This window comes from Natrix helvetica (assembly GCF_964273705.1).
Source record: "Natrix helvetica genome assembly, chromosome: 1".
NCBI lineage: Eukaryota > Metazoa > Chordata > Lepidosauria > Squamata > Natricidae > Natrix > Natrix helvetica.
The window spans coordinates 163,442,542-163,461,509 of record NC_138548.1 but is presented as its reverse complement, the minus strand read 5'-3'; the positions used below and the strand labels follow the sequence as shown (position 1 = coordinate 163,461,509).

At 43.6% G+C, this 18,968-nt stretch overlaps 1 protein-coding gene across 3 annotated transcripts in view; it reads right to left on the bottom strand.

Moving 5' to 3' along the window:
• GAD1 (glutamate decarboxylase 1) overlaps positions 1-18,968 on the bottom strand; it is a 64,528-nt gene that overhangs the window by 24,688 nt on the left and 20,872 nt on the right. For all 3 annotated transcript variants that reach the window (XM_081934757.1, XM_081934755.1, XM_081934756.1), the window contains exons 5-6: positions 12,273-12,515; positions 4,897-4,987 (exon numbers count right to left, since the gene is read on the bottom strand). In XM_081934757.1, the coding sequence (XP_081790883.1) occupies positions 4,897-4,987; positions 12,273-12,515 (334 nt within the window). The remainder of the gene's footprint in view (positions 1-4,896; positions 4,988-12,272; positions 12,516-18,968) is intronic.

Here is an 18,968-nt window from a genome sequence, read left to right as displayed (position 1 = left end):
CCAGCGTGGGGAGATGGGGCGACACCGAGAAAACTCAGATCACAAAAATGAATAAGAAAATCTGCTTGACATAAGTTGACCGAAATTATTAATTGAATTTATATGCTGACTATATGTTACTATTTAGTAATGAATCTTCTGTAAATGTATACTTTGAGTATGGAGGGAGGGGGCACCTACCGCACATTGCAACCGCCAAAATTTGTACCTTTCCACTACCTTTTTCCCTGTAAAATTTTTAAAAAACCACTAAAACTTTGTTTAAAAAAAAAACAACCAGGGACTTTCAGCATCTTGCTCTCTTTTCTTCTTCACCCGACAGATGGAAGCATGTGATCCCCCTTTTCTGTTCAGGAGCTCAAGCCATGTGATCCTGTCTACCATTAAACCATCTTTCCAAGCAGCCTCCATGTTTCCAGTGTCTTTTTCCCTACTTGAAGCTGAACCCAGAAGGACATTTCTTCCAACAATATTTCATTCGACAATATCTGGTACAATATCTGTTTCTTTTTCCATTCTCCATGGTTACTGCGGAGGTTGAGTTGACATCGACAGCTCCTCCCAAGAGCCACCATTTTAACTTTCCCAGAAAGCTCGGCAAAACGTTTGCAAGTACCAAAAGAAAAGAAAAGGCTAGGTTCAATGACTGGGTTGGTTCAGCTTCTACCCTGCAGAAGAATGGAAAAGAGGAAATAACCGCCACCAAATGGAGATCCATATAAGAGCCCATCTCCTCCTCTTTCTTGGGAGTCCTTTCAGTGACAAGGAAACACATTTGATTGTTGCTCCTGGTCCTTTCTCAAGCCCATCTCAACCCTTGCATTGTCTGGAGATGTTCTGGGTGAGGGGAAGAGATGGGTAGAATACGGTTGCCATTATCAGCTGCCATTTAAATTTTTATTCCTTGCATGACAGTGAAATGGATGGGGCTGTCCTTAGGGGGTAAGATGCTGCAAGCAATGGTGGCGGCCCCCAAGCTGTCAGTAGAAAGGGTGGCATACTCCACACAAACAAATACGGGACCTCTGAGCTTGCCAGCTGTGGCAGGGATGGTAGGGGGCCTTGTTGTTCCACCTTTATCTTGAGCCTGCCCTGGTGTTTTTTTCCCTCTCCGCCATATGCTGGAATTATGTAATGTTTATATGGGAAGAAAACAGTAGCCACAAGAACAGTCTGGTAATGTGTGTTTTGTGGCTGCTGTCACTGCAGGCAACCGGGAATAAGAATGAAAAGCGGGACCACAAAGGCAGAAAGGCTCTCCAAAGGGAACCAAGCGCCGAATGGCCTTTTTACAAAGAAATGAAGCTTCCAGCAAAAAAGCAAATTAAACTTATCAAGGGAACCAGCATCGTTTCAAAGAACAAACATGGCCACTCCATTATATATGCTCAGCGTATCGTGTGTCTAAAGGGCCGTTGGTAGAAGGTTTCACTTGTTTAATAATCGGCTGTTTTTTTCCCCCCCTCTGTGCAAAAGGTCATGGAGATTTGCATACAATGCATTCAAGGAATAAATGAAGAATTAACAGAAAAGCACAAAATGGCAAGCAATTGTATCCAGAAGGATACCTTGCCAATATTATTGTAATATCATGTACGTTTAGATTTTGCCAAAGTGCATAAACACATGTCTGCTTAAGTGCTACAATACATAGTGCTCAGCTTTAAGTAGGTAAATAATTGTGGGTAGCAATTAATTCCTGGGAACCCGAGCTGGGAGTAGGAATTTGCAAGTACTGGTAGTCCTCAACTTACAACAGTTCGTTTAGTGACAGTTCAAAGTTACAACAGCACTGAAAAAAGTCAGTTATGACCATTTTTCACACTTACGAACGTGTAGTATCCCCACGGTCACCTGATTTACATTCAGATGCCTGACAACTGGTTCATATTTATGATGGTTGCAATCCCCCGGGATCATGTGATCCCCTTTTGCAACCTTCTGACAAGCAAAGTCAATGGGGAAGCCAGACTCACTTAACAACTGTGTTTCTAATTTAACAACTGCAGTGATTCACTTAACAAATGTGGCAAAAAAAAAAAATCTTAACAAATGTCTCATTCAGCAACATAAATTCCGGGCTCAATTATTGTTGTATGTTGAAGACTACCTGTAATAAAATAAGCACTGCAATGCAAAGTACGTTTGTTAGTAATTGTGTGATAAGGTCACTTATAAGCACGGAACTAGCAGCGCTTGTTAGAGATAATATAATGCATCAGGATTTTTTTTCCCTAATCTGTGCCATATCCCACCATACTACTGTCAGCTGTTTAGATGCGCTATGCCTATGCATGGATCTAGCAATCTTCCAAAAGAGCTCTAATCCTATCTAGAACTATCCCACAAGAACAGTGACAGAAAGTGGGTTGGGTGATGCAGCAGGAATGGCCATGATGCTGCATTGCAAACCCCACCGAATGTCTGTCAGCTGCTCAACTGGGCCATTTTTACACATCCTGGAGCAATGTTTGGTAAGCAATAAAGTCACCAGTTTAGATATTTATGAGAAGTTAGCAAGCTGCGTCCCTCCAGAAGGAGAGTGATTGGTGATGTTTTCTTTCCTCCTGGTGGAATTTAGTGGAAGGAAAAAGCAAAATTCCTTTCCTCCATGTGTCTGTTTGCAATAAAGAAGAATGCTGACAGCATAGCTTTGGCCGAACAGGAATTGGCAATGAAAACAAGAAATGTCATGTTAATTCAGTTTTCTGGTAGGTCAGTCGTGGGCAAATAACCTTCGGTCATGTAGAGGAGCCTTAAAGCAAAAAACTTTAACGAAGGTCTAAATTGTTGGACGCTCATGTTCTAGTCCACCCTCAATCATGGAAGCTTGCTGGGAGCACTTCCTTTGGTCCTGTTACTCCATCTCGGAGTGCCATACCGTACAGGATTGGGTTGTCATTGTGGGGAAAAATTAGGAGTGTTATGTATACTACCTTGAGCTCCTGAATGAAAAACAGGTAATAAAATCTAATAAATAATTAGACATACATTTCACTGGAGAATAATGATAAAAATGCTTCATCATCTCACTGAATTCCATGGAATATAAATTTTAATTGTCTGGACTGGGTACTTCAGCCCTTTTTTTCTAGGATACTGTGGAGCATAAATCAGTTTAATTAAAAATAGGTCCCTTCGCTGCTTTGAATAGCAGCACTGAATGGAAAAATCAAAGGCACAAGAAATAATATACAGACGAAAGCAAATGAGGGAGCTTTGTCAGGTCAAATATTTTGCAGAATTCAAAGAGAAGAACATATATATCAGAGGTGGTATTCAGCAGGTTCTGACCAGTTCTGGAGAACCGGTAGTGGAAATTTTGAGTAGATCAGAGAACCGGTAAATACCACCTCTGACTGGCCTCGCCTCCATCTATTCTCTGCCTCCTGAGTCCCAGCTGATTGGGAGGGAATGGAGATTTTACAGTATCCTTCCCCTGCCACACCTAATAAGCCACGCCCACCAAGCCAGGCCACGCCCACCAAGCCAGGCCCACAGAACCGGTAGTAAAAAAAATTGAATCCCACCACTGATATACATGGCAATTCACCAAGCTAACATGGGCTCAACAGAACCTCCTTAGTGGAGAATTAGACATTTCCTTTTCGGTTTGCAAGTGAAATGCCATCTTACAAGACACAGCTTTTCTGTCTCACGGCATTTTTCAACCACTTATGAACGTAGCCATCATAGCAGGCAATGACACACAGAGACAAAACACACAGAAGAAGAATCTAAATTCCCTTTGGAATGGGATGAATGCAGCCCTGTCAGTCTTTATAAAGGTCCTGCAGGTCAGCGCAGAGTTCTCATCTCCTATTTTTCTATATGATGTTCATAGAAAACAGGAGAGGGGCTTTTATATCAAAAGGCCAATTTCAATGGTTACCAGGCATTTCATATCCCCCTATCTGGACTTTGGTATTAATAAACGCAGTAACACCACCAGCATTTGTGAGAAACGTAAAACTAACAAGTGCCTTCCACCAGCTTGATTCCTGTTCCTATTTACACTCTTAATGCTTCCAGTGAGGGAGTTGTTTTTCCATTTTGCATCTTACAAGCGTCTTCTATGACCACACACAGACAGGCAGTTCAAACCAAATCTTGAAAGCTTGGCCTTGGTTTTAATTAACCTGATTTCAAGGTGCTGTCCTCCTTGGCAGCAAATCTGCCAGCTGCGCTTAATGAGACTGAGAAGGGGCAGGATCCAAGCCTTTATAGAAAACAATTGCTGACCTCTGCTTTTTTGGCTTTGGCTGTTTCTCTTTTCCCCTCGCATGCAGACCCATACACTTCACCGTAAACATCATAGGACAACCCCAGAGCTGCCTTAGTGTTTCCAATATTTTCTAGCTACAATTGTACGTTAACCAGTAACTATTAAATGTCCATAGAGATTCTCAGTCATCCAGGTGATGTGACATTTCACTTCTCATCCAAGAAGCTTCTTCAGCTCTTTAGCTGATGAAGTTTCTTGGATGAGAAGCAAAAGTCTTCAAAAAAACCCCAGAAAGTCCAGTTGCCTCTTGAAAAAGCACCTTTGGGATAACCTGTAATTAATTCATCCAAGCCTACTTCATCGTTTTTTTCTGCCACTCAGAGAAGAGTGAAAGGACACAGGTGAAGGCAAGTGAAGAGAGCTTAGGAAACCATTTTTCCCTGTCTTCTTGTTTCTATTTTTTTTTTATAAAATTCACGTAGACATAAGGCTGAAGGTTTACTGCTTGTTTTAAAAAGGTTTGAATGCTGCACTTAATAGCAAGGAGGCTCAGCGATGGTCCCCTAACTAGGGCTTTCCTGAAGCGTAGGCATACAACACAACTTTGCCCACAATCCCCTCGGATTTGAATCTGATTTCTGGGTACCGAAGAAAAGCAAGGCTGTGCTTACATGTTTGTATTAGCTGTAGAGGTCAGCCATTCCCCAGCCAAGCCAATAATATCGAGCCCCGTGGAAAGCTGGTTGAAAAAGCGAGGGTGACCTAGAACACAAAATAAAATAAAAAGAGCTGCTTAAATATCATAGTTATTGGTTCATCCATATTTATATCCATTATAGAGAAAATAGAGATGGGAAGGGATAACCAGTTTTATACATTTACCAGCAACGTTGTAGAGCAGGGGTGTCAAACTCAATCCCATTGTGGGCCATATCAGTTTATTTGTTTGCCCTTGGGATGCTGGAATGGGCATGGCCTGGTTGTCATGGGCAGCTGTGTGGGCGTGGCCAGGATGGGCCGGGTCCCTCGCCGTCTCCAGGACAGCCCCATGAGACAACTCTAGGCCTATCGCAGGCCAGATGCGGGCTGTGGCCTGTGTGTTTGACACGTCTGTTCTAGAGGAATTGTGAGTTCCGAAGGCACTCCTTCTTAATTTTATGAATAGGAAAAAATACAGTAGTTCTCAACTTACCACCATTCATTTAGCATACAATTAATCCTTGCGCTTAGCAACCATTCAGGATCCCCATGGTCACATGATGAAAATTCAGGTGCTTGGCAACTGACTTGTACCGGTAATGGCCTGGAGCAGCTGAGAGTTTACCGTTACGGTGCCTCGTTTGGCCCATCCCCCGCTCGCGCTCTATAGCTGTAGTTATGCCAAAAGACACAGAGCACATGCGTGCACAGTGTGCGGTCCCTGCGCGAGCCCCAACAAGCAGCTGGTTGTTGCAGGGGCAGTGGATTGCGCATGCTTGCGCAGCGCACATCTGGCGCATGCACGAACAGACTGTAATCAACGTACCGGTAGCGATGGTAAGAACAACCCACCACTGCTACAGTCACAGTATCCCAGGCCCACAGTCTGCACGAACAGATTGTGATCAACGTACCGGTAGCGATGGTAAGAACAACCCACCACTGCTACAGTCACAGTATCCCAGGGCCATGGGATTGTTATTTCTGACCTTCCCAGCTGGCTTCAACCAGCAAAGTCAACAGAGGAAGCTGAATTAACTTAATAATGTGTGATTCACTTAACAATTGTAGTGATTTGTTTCATCGTGGTCAAAGTTGTAAGATTGGTTGTGACTCATTTAATAAGCACCTTGCTTGGAAATTTGGGTCCCAAATACACCATTTCAGTGATTTACCAGAAAGTCCAGTTGCTTCTTGAAACAAAAAAGCATCTTTGGGTGTTTCGGTGATTGCTTTGATAGTGATTTGGCCCAATCTATATTTCCCTTGCCTTCTGCTAATGCTAGCCTTCCTCTTTGTCATTTGTAGATGCCAGAAACTGCCCTTAGTAGGAGATAGAAAAGAAAATTTCCTTCCTTCCTTCCTCCTTCCCTCCCTCTCTCCCTCCCTCTCTCATATCTTTCAACATCGTACTCTGAAAACAAAACACAATCCATTCAAAGTGTCTTCCCTTGAAACTAATGTGGAGAATGAAGGCAAACTCAGATACATGAAGAAATGTCTGTTTTGATATTTATCCTGGGACAATTACAGTATAACATTTTAACATATTCAAGACATCATGCATATCTACCAATAATAAACACTTGGGAACATAGTGAGACTTCATTCTAAAATAAATTATAGATTGCCCTGTAAATGTGCAATAAACATGCTATTTATTTTAAAGCGTTGATGGGTTTTAAGGATTAATATGGACTAACATCTCATTATTTTAAATAAAAGAAAGATAGTGTCAACATTAGAAAACAGATTTAACTTGCAGCAGGGAGAAAGACAGTTAGATCCTGTTCTCTTGAAAGTTGTGGAGCCATTTGCCTATATCTTTCACTTTCACTCTTTTTGGTTGTTTTAGAGCAGTGTTTCTCAAACTTAGCGACTTTAAGTCCTGTGGACTTCAACTCCCAGAATTCCCAGCTGGGCGATTCTGGGAGTTGAAGTCCACAGGACTTAAAGTCGCCAAGGTTGAGAAACACTGTTTTAGAGCATGGGTCTCAAACGTGCTGCGTCGTGTTGCTGTCACATGACATATCGCAACATATTTCCCCCCTTGTGGAGCTGGGGTGAGCGTGTTTCATCTAGCCCGCAGCCCACCAGTTTGACACCACTGTTTTAAGAGACTGAACAATTTTTTCCAATCTGGTGTTGGCCAGATCTGCTAGACCTCAATTCAAACTAGTCAAAATACCATGCTGGTTGGGGATTATGGCAATTAGTCCAACACCTCTGAAAAACACCAGATTAAGTAAGGCTGATTCCAAAGATAGCAATAGCAATAGCACTTAGACTTATATACAGCTTTACAGCCCTCTGTAAGTGGTTTACAGAGTTCTTGCCCCCAACAATCTGGGTCCTCATTTTACCCACCTCAGAAGGATGGAAGGCTGAGTCAACCTTGAGCCTGGTGAGATTCGATCTGCTAAATTGCAGGCAGCCGGTAGTCAGCAGAAGTAACCCGCAGTACTTCATTCTAACCACTGCTCTACTATGGCTCTACAAAGATGACCTTTGTAGGCAAACTAATTAACTCCCATAATTTGTAGGCAAAGAGCAAGCATATTTTGCCACTGTTTATTAATTTATTTATTTATTCATGTATTAATTCCTACATTCCAAGGCAGTAACAGTGCTAGGAGTGACATATACTGATATAGTTTTAGTAGCATACTACACTGTATGCCCTTTTTAGCTATTATCCTTAGTATGAAATGTTTGGTGAGTAGCTTAGTTGTACAGAATCAGGACATGCTTTAGAAGAACAAATAAAAAATCCCTCTCTTATGACATCTCGTGTTCACGTATATCATGCCAGATTCCGACTATCATGTCTTGCTGTCACAATACATAGGACCAAACTTGGAGAATGATGAAAAGTGATCTCCAGTCCAAAGGTTATATTTGCATTAGTTGTGCCTTATAGATACTGATTTTTTCTGACAACAATTCAAAGCCGTAGGCAAGAACTCTGCTGCATTTTTCAAGAGGCGCAAGAAGGGTGTTTGCTTCCTCCAGCAGGCCTCATACGAACAGGGTTTTTAAAGGCAAACTTCTGAAGTAAAATAGTACATTATGATCTTGCTAACTTCCGGTTGTGGAATTACACGGAGACATCCCATCAGAAGATTTATTCGTGGGTCACACTCCAAAGCCAAGACCTACATAGTTGAGAATTCAATCTACCTCAGTTGGAGTGTCACATTTCTACCGCAATCCTAGCAGTAGTAATTACATGGTTAGCACTGACACTTCAGGAGAGTCCAAATTGGGACATTGGCTAATACTATTACATTCTTCGGGCAGAAGGAAGCTGTACAAATTTAAGAATCTTGCTAATGAAGAAGCAATCTTAAGTGATATCAAAATCAGAGTCCCTTTAAAACAGGGGTGTCAGACTCAATGTTCGCGGGCTGGATCCGGCTCTCGGGGTACTGAGACCTAGCCCACAGGGCTACCCTGGAAACAGCGAAGGACCAGTCTGCGATGCTTCTGCCAGCGAAAACAGGCTCCCGAGCTCCATTTTTGACTGCCAATGACTCCTGCAACCCTCTGCTAGTGAAAATACGCCCCTCCTGTGCTCCATTTTCACCGGCAGAGAGTTGCAAGAGGCGGTGGCAGCCAAAAATGGAGCTTGGGAATCCGTCTCACTTGCAGAGCACTCGGGCCACCATAGGTGCCCCCGACAGGAGTGATGTCGAGCTGGCCATGTCCCCTGGCCACACTCCCCCCCCAGATCATACACAACCCTGATGTGGCCCTCAATGGAATCGAGTTTGACACCCCTGCTTTAAAATATTAGACTCACTGAGAAAAACTTCCATAGCTTTTTCCTAGTCCCTAGCAGACACCACCACCCCCTCGATCTTCATACTTTACAATGCTGGACAGTTCTCTTGAAAATCAGGGCGACCTCCTACTTTCATCAAACCACCACAGGACTTCCCTGGTCTCATTAGATTAGATGGCCAATTTACCATTCTCTGAGACTGAAAAGCAATATTGTTGGACCAATCAATGCAAATCAGAGAGTTAAACCAACCAAACATGAGGAGCCTTTTCTCTTGCACAAAGGAAAATGCTTTGCTCACAGAAAGGAGTTTCCCCATTATGGCATCAGGAATCTCCCTGCTTATGAAAGGAATAGAGAAGTCCTACTGCCATAGATAACTCCCTGCATATAAAGAAGGCTCCCTCATGGCAATCTGCATTTTTGAACAAAACAAAACATGGCTTTCCTAAGGATGTAAATATTTATGCTTGGTTTGCTTCCCCCACCCCCCAAAAAAATCTTTTGCACAAAGACTCTGGGAAGAGGCTGAACTATAGAGGTTTCTATAATTGTAGGGGTAGGAGACCTGGATCATGTATTTCCAACCATTTGTCCCAAGGCAGCCCTTTTAGTGAAGCATCCCATAACTATATGGCAGATTCTTTTATCTCTCTGGGCACACACACCTTTCTGCCTGCACCCCAGTTTTCCACTTGTTTCTTCTGCTCTTTGTCTCTGTTTCTCTCTCCCCCTCCCTCTCTCTCTCTCACTGTCTCTCTCTCTCTCTCTGTCTCTCTCTCTTTGTCTCTCTCTGTCTCTGTCTCTCTCTCTCTCTCTCTCTCTGTCTCACTCTCTCTCTCTCTGTCTCTCTCTGTCTCTGTCTGTTTGTCTGTCTGTCTCACTCTCTCTGTCTCTCTCTGTCTGTCTCTCTGTCTCTCTCTCTCTCTCTGTCTCTCTGTCTGTCTCTCTCTCTGTGTCTCTCTCTGTCTCACTCTCTGTCTCTCTCTCTGTCTCTCTCTCTGTGTCACTCTCTGCCTCTCTGTGTGTCTCTCTCTGTCTGTCTCTCTGTCTCTGTCTCACTCTCTCTCTGTCTCTCTGTCTATGTCTCTCTGTCTATGTCTCTCTCTGTTTGTTTCTCTCTGTCTGTCTGTCTGTCTTTCTCTTTCCGTGTGTGTATGTGTGTGTGTCTCTGTCCCTCCCTCCCTCCCCCCTCCCCCCCCCTCTCTCTCCTGCTCTTGCTGGATCAGACTAAAGGTCCATTTCACCCATTCTTTTCTTGAATGGCCAAAGATGCTTCTGGGAAGCCTAGAAGGAGGATACAGTGGTGGTAACTTTTCCCAGTGGTTTGCCTTCAGCATTGGTAACCTGAGAGATTACTGCTGAATAGGAAGAACCTTCATTAGGATTTTTCCTGCATAACTATCCAGAGGAAGGGAGCATTTGTTAAGTGGAGTGAATGTGTGTCACGTCCGCAAAGGGGGAGCTTAACACTGGGAAGGAACAATGACTTCAATAGGCCCTGCCAGTTGGGCCGATGTTGCTGCGTCTCCTCCACTTGTTTACTGATTGTTGAATCTAAGTGAACAAAAATCTGTCAAGAACTTCTAGCTCCCCATTGGATTCATATTTTACTGAAATAATATTCAGTAACCCTGGCTCACCACTCCAAATTCTTTCATACAGGAAAAAGAAGGAGGTGTCTGCCCTCTGACTGCTAATTCTTTGTGAAAATAAGTTCCTCTCCAGAGCTTGTTAGTAGTTGATTTTTGTTCTCCTTGCAATGAGGAATAAAAGCATTCCAAGTAAGTATTTCACCTTGGAAACAGATTGTTCTGCAAATAGTCTAATTTATTAAAGAAGTCATTCAAAAATGACTGGAAGCAGAGATTTCCCTGCGGTGTGATGAGTTATTGGTAAGATTGGAAGTATTAATGACTGAAGAAACCAAATCCCCCTTCTCCCCTCCCCACCCCTCTTTTGTATGAAATGTCTATGGAACATAAAGACAAAAAAATACAATTTCATTTATACCCTCATATACCTAATGATATTGTTCCCTCGGGACACAGGCAGCTTGCATTGCATCAGGTAAAAGCAATTAGGATTTTTCAGGTGTGCCGTTATAAGTTGGCTATAGCCAGTGTTGTAAAATGCAAAATATGACTGACAAATGAATCAGCCACCAGTCTCAATGACAGCAACAAGCAAGGACTCTTGACTCTGTGTAGGTACACAGAATATATGCACAGCAGGGTAATTGCCTGAAGAGATAAGTCAATTCTTTCAATAAGAAGGAAATTAAATTTAAAATAAATTTCCTACTGATACTTAAATAAGAGGTCCAAATCTAATCTTGAAGCCATATGATTTTCAATTAAATAGAGCCTTATTTACACCAGTTCTTACTTACAACCAGGTTCTTATAAACTTATGTTGTCTTAGAATTGGCCAAATTAATTTGTTGCACTGTATTTTTAAAACTCTAAAAAGGTATGTCTTTACAATATTTCCAGACAGGGTCTTTCTAATGGCCAATTTCCACGAGTCAAATATGAGTGTACAGACGCATAGTTGTCTCCTGTTCTTTGTGCAATGTCTTTTGCACCTTCCCTCTATATCAGTGGGTCTCAACCTTCCTAATGCCATGACCCTTTAATACAGTTCCTCATGTTGTGGTGACCCCCAACCATACAATTATTTTATGTTTTCTGTATTTTTTTTCAAAAATATGTGTTTTCCAATGGTCTTAGGCGACCCCTGTGAAAGGGTCATTCGAACCCCAAAGGGGTCCCGACCCATAGGTTGAGAACCACTGCTCTATATATTAATTCCACCCATTCTCAAATAGAAATGAGATGCCTGCTATCAAAATCCGGTCACTGGTAGACAAACAAGAACAATTCATCTTCATAAAACAACAGTGAAAATGTTATACTGTACTTAACAGTGTGGAGTATAAATAACCAATTAGATCACTACCACAGATGAGAAAATTTTATTTAATTTAGCAATGATTTCCCCATCATTATGCTACATCAAAGCCATATTGTGATTTCTTTTAATCTGACTTAGTCTGTAGGGCAAACCTAACCAATTATGGTTAATTCAATAAACTCTGTTTAAATAAAGGGTGGATTGCATTGGTTAATGTGTGAACTAGGTCTGTGCAGCTGGAAAATTTGTTGAAAGATTAACTGTAGAGCCAAAACGCTAATACTGAGATGTTATCCCATGAACCTACAGTATATATTTTTATTTTTCACAAAAACACCAAATGGTATTGACCTTTGCTACTAAAGAATTCAGAGAATTCTAGGCTGTAATAAAGCTTCTGCATCAGTTACTTTCCCATACAGGCAGATAACAAAACCTTTTAACTATTTAATCCGGTGTTTCTCAACCTTCGTAGCTTGCAGATGTGTGGACCTCAACTCCCAGAATTCGTGCTGGCTGGAAGTTGAAGTTAAGCGGGAAGGCTTAAATTCTGGAAGTTGAAGTCCACACATCATCTTCAAGCTCTCAAGGTTGAGAAATGCTGGTCTAAACTCTGTACTCCATGAATAGCCCAACACATTCTCTCACCTGTCCTTACTCCATATTTCAGAGTGTCTCTGCAGTCCACTAGAATCTGTTCAAGGGATTCCGGATTGTCGGAGAGTTCAAGATTGAAGCCTTCCATGCCTTCCAGGAGCTGATGAGGGTGATGGAAATCCAGCACCTTGGTGGACCTATCAAAAGTCTTCTTCACATAGGTCAGGAGAATTTCCACCACTTCCAGAAGGAACTGAACTGTTTGCTCCTCACCATTCTTGGCTGGCAGTAAATCTGAACAAGGGAACAATAAATAAGTAATCCAGTTACAGATGGAAAACAGTTTCCCAGGTCCTCCTGTACCAGTGTTTCTCAACCTTGGCGACTTTAAGTCCTGTGGACTTCAACTCCCAGAATCCCCCACCCAGCTGGCTGAGGAATTCTGGGAGTTGAAGTCCATAGGACTTAAAGTTGCCAAGGTTGAGAAACACTGTCCTATACCCTTTAAATGGTGTTTAACAGCGATAAAATACCCTTCAAAGTAAAATTCTAATTCAAATTGATGGGTCCTGTAGATGATGCATAGATGACAATACAGATCACATACCCTTCCCTAGAATTTAATCATTTGTTTTCCTGTAAGCCCCAAAATAATATTGAATGGTTTTGATTCCTTGTGGCCATCACCTTAGGCAAAGAGATGAGCCATTCAAAACCCATGACAAACCTTATGAGGCGTGTTGTTAATGATAGGCAGGTGTGGTATTTATTACCTTTTAAAAAATATAAAAATGTTTTAACTACTTTTGTTGCATTTGGGACACCCCCAGATAATAACAGTTTGATAGACCAAGCCATCTCTGACTGTTATTGAATTCCATTTCTGGCCTTGGGTATAGATTCATTTCTTATGTAGGTTTATTTTTTGTTCTGCTTTCCCTCCAAAATAATAAAAGAGAACACGTGGAATACTTCTAAATAACTCACCCGGTTACTGACAGAATAAAATTGGAAAACAATTTAGGCTGAAACTGTCAGCATGGTCTATAATCATGCAGTGAAATTTTTTTTTGATCACATAAGAATTTGAAGCTGAATAGCTTCAATCCAACATTTAATCAATGCTCAGCAGTAGCTCTCCTGTACACCCATAAATTAATCCAGCAAAATTACTGTAATTTTCATTACTCAATATTCCTATTCTGAACACTAAATATGGATTAGTTAAATTTCATGCTGCTTAGGTCACACCAGGGGAAGTGTTTGGCCCTTTACATGTTGTTGGATTACAGTCTTTATCATTGGCTATCCTAGCATGAAATGCTGGATACTGGAATTTAGGAATATCTGATAAGCCTCTCACTGCACATCTCTATTTACGTAGAAGCCTGTTTGGAAGTGAAAGTTGGACTCTCAAGAAGCAAGATATAAAAGAGTAGTGATACTTTTGGACTTTGGCATTGGAGAAGACTCCTGAGAATATCATAATATCAACTGTCAACTGTCCGACTAGTGAACTAAATAACTAAACATTCTCAGGAGCAAAAGTAAAACTTTATTGGATACACCCTTTTGGTACTGAAGAATCAAAACCAGCTCTGGTTTTCCCGCGCAAATGCTTGCTTACTTAAACAATAGTTTCCTCTTCTCCCCACCCCTGAGTAATCACATTATGAGATGTCCTTTTTTTATGGGAACAGTCCACCTCCTTCTCAAGCACCTGCAGTGGTGACCTTGGCAATTTCCAGGCTCTCATGATCCATGCACAAAATCTCAGAACTCCCCCCCCCCCGAATTCATTGGCAAGTTGAATAGCAATAAGGTTTGAAAGAAGGAAATCAGTTCAATCTTGACATAGAGCTAGCCAAGAAGGCAAGCAAATGGGAAGCGGGGAAATCAACAAATGGCAAGGCTCAAATTATCCTTCTCCCATGAAATCAAATGTTGAATTGATACTTTTGGCAAAATGACTAATTTGGCAAGAGATGACAGCAACGAAAACCTACAGTAGGAAAATACTAAGTGGGCTAGTCCCCTTGAAATAAGGTTCCATGGTTCTTTTCTTCATTATACTCAACCAATGACAGCCTAGCCCTAGAATCCTGGAGTTGAAAGAACAATTTCTGTCCCTGAGTTTCTCCCTCTCTGCATTCTGCAGGCATCCAAATCAACACTTCCTGGACAGATGCTATCTGGCTTCTGCTTGAACACATCCAATGCAGAACAGCCCTTGACCTTGCTAGGCAATTGGTTCTACCATCAAATGGTTCTTATCGTAAGGAACGTAGGAACATTTGGTGGAAAATGGCCCATGAAGCTTACATTGCAATGAATCTATTTGCTTTTAAAAGTACCAGATCCAGTTTTTCGTAGCTTGGATATTTCTTTGACAGGCATATAGTTTTGACTATATACCATGTACCAACAAACACATTTCCCAAAACAAATCACTTGCACGTCTTCTCCTTCCATTTAATACATGTGATCAATGAAGTTTATTAACTTGAGGTAGGGTGCAATTTGTTCTCTGCAGAATCCATAGGATGACTACAGTCCATCCAGTTGACTCCACACAGGAGGAGCCTTGTACTAATGCAGGCTCAGCAATACAAACCAAGAGTTCTTCCTAGTAGAAGTCTTTTGTGGCCGTTCATCAGGATCCACCCCCGGATGAATTAAAGCAATTTCCTCAATCCAGTTCCCCCTCAAGATGCGTTCATTGGGCTGCCAATTTTCATGATCTCCTACCATCATCAAGGTTGAAATCTCAGCTTGGACAAGAGAAAAACAAACTAAGAGCAGCATGTGAGTGGTGGGTTGCCCTTACTGTCGCCACTGGTATGCTGATCGAGTCTTTTCATGCATGCGCCAGACGTGCCCTGGGCATGCACCAGATGTGAGCTGCACACACATGCGCAATCCACTGCCCCTGCGACAAGCAGCTGCTTGTTGGGGCTCATGCAGGCACTGCATGCTGTGAGCGCATGCGCAGTGTGCCTCTTCGCATAAATACAGCTATAGAGTGCGGGTGGGTGGGTGAGCCAAACGAGCCACAGTACGCTCTCAGCTGCTCCAGGCCACTACTGGTACGGCTGTACCAGTCCAAACCGGGAGCAACTCACTACTGCAGCAGGTCAATCCACTTTACTCCTGGATTCTTGGAGCCCTTCTACTACAATATATATGGGCATCCAGAATCTGGGGAGAATCTACATCTCACTTGGCCTCACACAAAGAAGCCAAGTCTTGGGTGAGAAGCCTCATCTCTAGAAATGATAGAAAATATCTGTAACTCGGGTGGTAGATAGAATATAGAATAACAGAGTTGGAAGGGACCTTGGAGGTCTTCTAGTCAACCCTCTGCTTAGGCAGGAAACCCTACACCACTTCAGACAAATGGTTTTCCAATCTCTTCTTGGTAAACTTCCAATGTTGGAGCATTCATAACTTCTGGAGGCAAATTGTTCTAACTGTCAGGAAATTTCTCTTTAGTTCTAGTTTGCTTCGCTCCTTGATTAGTTTCCACCCATTGCTTCTTGTCTTGCCCTCAGGTGCTTTGGAGAATAGCTTGACTCCCTCTTCTTTGTGGCAACCCCTGAGATATTGGAAGACTGCTATCATATCTCTCCTGGTCTTTCTCTTCACTAGGATAGCCATACCCAATTCCAGCAACTGTTTTTTATGGGGTTGTGAGAAGCCAGCAGGAAATTGCATCTTCTAACAACTGTGAGATTTCCTTAATGTCAGCAACTGGGATGGCTTTAGAACACCACACTGCTTAGCATTGGAAATTCCAGTCCCAACTGCAATATATGCAGAGGACTACCTGGCTGTCATTTGAAAGCTCAAGTCAAAAGTTGCAATTTGCAACTCGGATCCCTTGATCAGTTTATTGCTCTGGTGGTGTCCCTTCTTGACGTCTTCGGGCCCCTATTTGGAAAACAAGTTGCCCCTTTACTCCCTCTCCCCCACCCGTGGTGGTTTGTTCTCTGAGCTTGCTGTTTAGTTTCCGAACATTTTGTCACCAGGTTAGATGACATCCTCAGCTGGAGTTCGGTCAAAGCTGGCCTGGCTGTTCGCATGGTTTTCGGCTTTCACGGTGTGCTATGCATCAACATGTGATCCCCTTTGGGTATATTATATCACCTAGCAAGAGCCAAGTGAGAAGCAGATAATCCTTTTCCTTTCCCATCTGAATCTGAAGCACGCTCCAAAGATTTCAGCTTGGCTGGCTCTAAGGAAAAAGATATGGCCACGGTCCAGTGGTGGCTTCCGGATCCCACCGCAACCGGTACGCTGTGAAGGGGCCGGGCGTCCACCATGTGCGTGCGTGCTTTGCACGCATGCGTGCCCACTGTCCTACGATGCTCCGGCTGCTCGGCAGAGTGTCACACAGGTGCCGTACGCTGCATGCACATGCACAAATGGCCTGGTTGGCTCAAATACAAGTAAGGAATGCGGGCGGGCAGCTGGGCCCTCCAAAGCACTGTTCCGGTACGGTGCCTGCTGCTTTCAGCCCGTATTGGGCCGTACCTTCTGGAACCCACCACTGGCACAGCCTCCCCCGTTTAGGTGAATCCACATTAGGCTCAGGCACTGCCTCACTAACCGGGAATAATGTGGGACATTGCACAACAGAGTGAGAAGGCATCTATGAAACTATCATATGAGCAATCCTATAACCTAACTGGCTAAAACCAAAGAGATTTGATATACGGTTCTTCCCCATGACTCAGTGGTCATGTTCTCTACCATGCATCTGTAGCGGACAGGCTGTCCCTTGCGGACAATTCTATTCGCCTCCGTCCTAGGCTGAAGAAGCCAGAGGCCTGGTGTCCTCATTTCCCTTGCAGGGAAGGCTGCCTTCCCCTTTCCTTTTCCCACATCAGCAGCTGATGGGAGAACCATCTGCCAATCCCAGGAGTGCCATTATTGGTCCTGAGGTGGAGCTAGGATTTAGCTACAGTATCTGTCAGTCGCCAGTTCTCTGAGTCTGCAGATCTGCTGCCAAGGTTGAAGAAGACAGGAGGCAAAGGAAGAGAAGAGATGCTTCCCCATCCAGACCTTTGAGCTTCTCCTTTGCTTGAGGAGGTAGATGAGTCCAAGAGAGGACAGCCTGAATCATAGCTGGCAGATCTGAGAGAGGCATTGTGTGAGTCATCTCCCTCCCTCTCCCTCTCTCTTTCAGAATGCAACATGTCAATTTTTGTTTAAGGTACTTTTGAACACAGGCTTATTCCTTTCGTGGAATACAGTAAATTTCGGTTCAAAAGCTGCTCCACCCCCACAAAAGCCAACATGTGTGCAGGGGCTGCTTTATCATATAGATGCACATCTGGCAGGTGCAATAGACAAAGGTTTTGCCCAGGGGTGGGTTCCTGTACTGGTTGGTACTGGTTTGCTTTGCTTGCTCACTTGCGCACCATGCATTGCTCATACACGCACAGTTGACTGTAATTTGTTCTACACATGCACAGAAACATGCCAGTAAGAGCAGAAGAGACCGGGGAACCAGTATGGGGGCGTGGCCAGCCACAAGACCCATGCCAAATCACCACTACCAGTTTGGTCAAACCAGACCGAACCAGGAGCAACCCACCTCTGGTTCTGCTCTATCCATCTCCCACTCTCCTTCCCTCTCTCTTTCTCCCCTCCATCTCTCCCTTCCTCTCCCTCCTTCCTTCCCTCTCTTTCTTTCTCCTCTCCCTCTCTCCATTCGTCTCCCTCCTTCTCTCTTTCTCCCCTCCCTCGCTCCCTTCCTCTCCCTTGCTCCCTCTCCATCCTTCCTTCCCTGCTCTCTCCCCCTCCCTCTCCCTCCTTCCTTCCCCCCTTCTGTCTCCCTGTTCCCTTCTCCCTCCCTCTTTCTCTTTCTCCCCTCCCTTCCTCTTCCTTGCTCCCTCTCCATGCTTCCTTCCCTGCTCTCTCCCCCTCTCTTTCTCCCCTCTCTCCCTCTTCCCTCCCTCTCTCCCTTCCTCCCTGTTCTTCCTTACTCCCCCCTCTCTCCCCCTCTCTCTCCCCGTTCCCCTCTCCCTCCTTCTACTTCATTTCACAGGCTACCACCCATATACACAAAGCTGGCAACAGGCAAGCTTGCCAATGGCAATGAGATGTACAGCCTAATTTGAAAGAATGGCTCTTCTTTTGCCCAAAGCTGAATAGTCCCAGGGGATGCTGTGCAGGGACCAGAGGGAGAGAGATACTATGTAGGTTTTGGACTGACCTTCCTGCCTTGGGAATCAACTGACTTCACTATAGACAAATGGTTGGTGAAATGTCTCAGGATGAACCCATCTGTGTAGGCATCCACAGCTACTCACAATGATGCCCAAATGATGGAATGTGCCTGGTGACATCGCAGGCGAGCTCCGGCCTTTCTAAGGTGTGTTACAACATTGCATTCCAAAGAGGAGGAGTTGGCAGTACATACTATATTGCTTGCCCTCCTTCCTTCTTCACCGACACCTGGCTGTGCCCCATCGTGTAATTTCATTTTACTGATTGCTTAAAGGAAAAGAAGAGCCCCTTTAACAAAATAACTGCTTAGGACAACTTTCAACTACTCTGGGGTTGGGGCACAGAAAGAATGCAAGATTTTGATAGAGAAAAAAGATTGCCGGGGGCAATGTCCTTTCCTTAATTAAAAGAAAATGGGGAACGGTCTTCAGGGATTAGTCCCAATCAATGCTAGTTAGTCTCCGAAAGATTGGAAGTGACACCAGATTGAACCAAATAGACTTCTAATAAAGA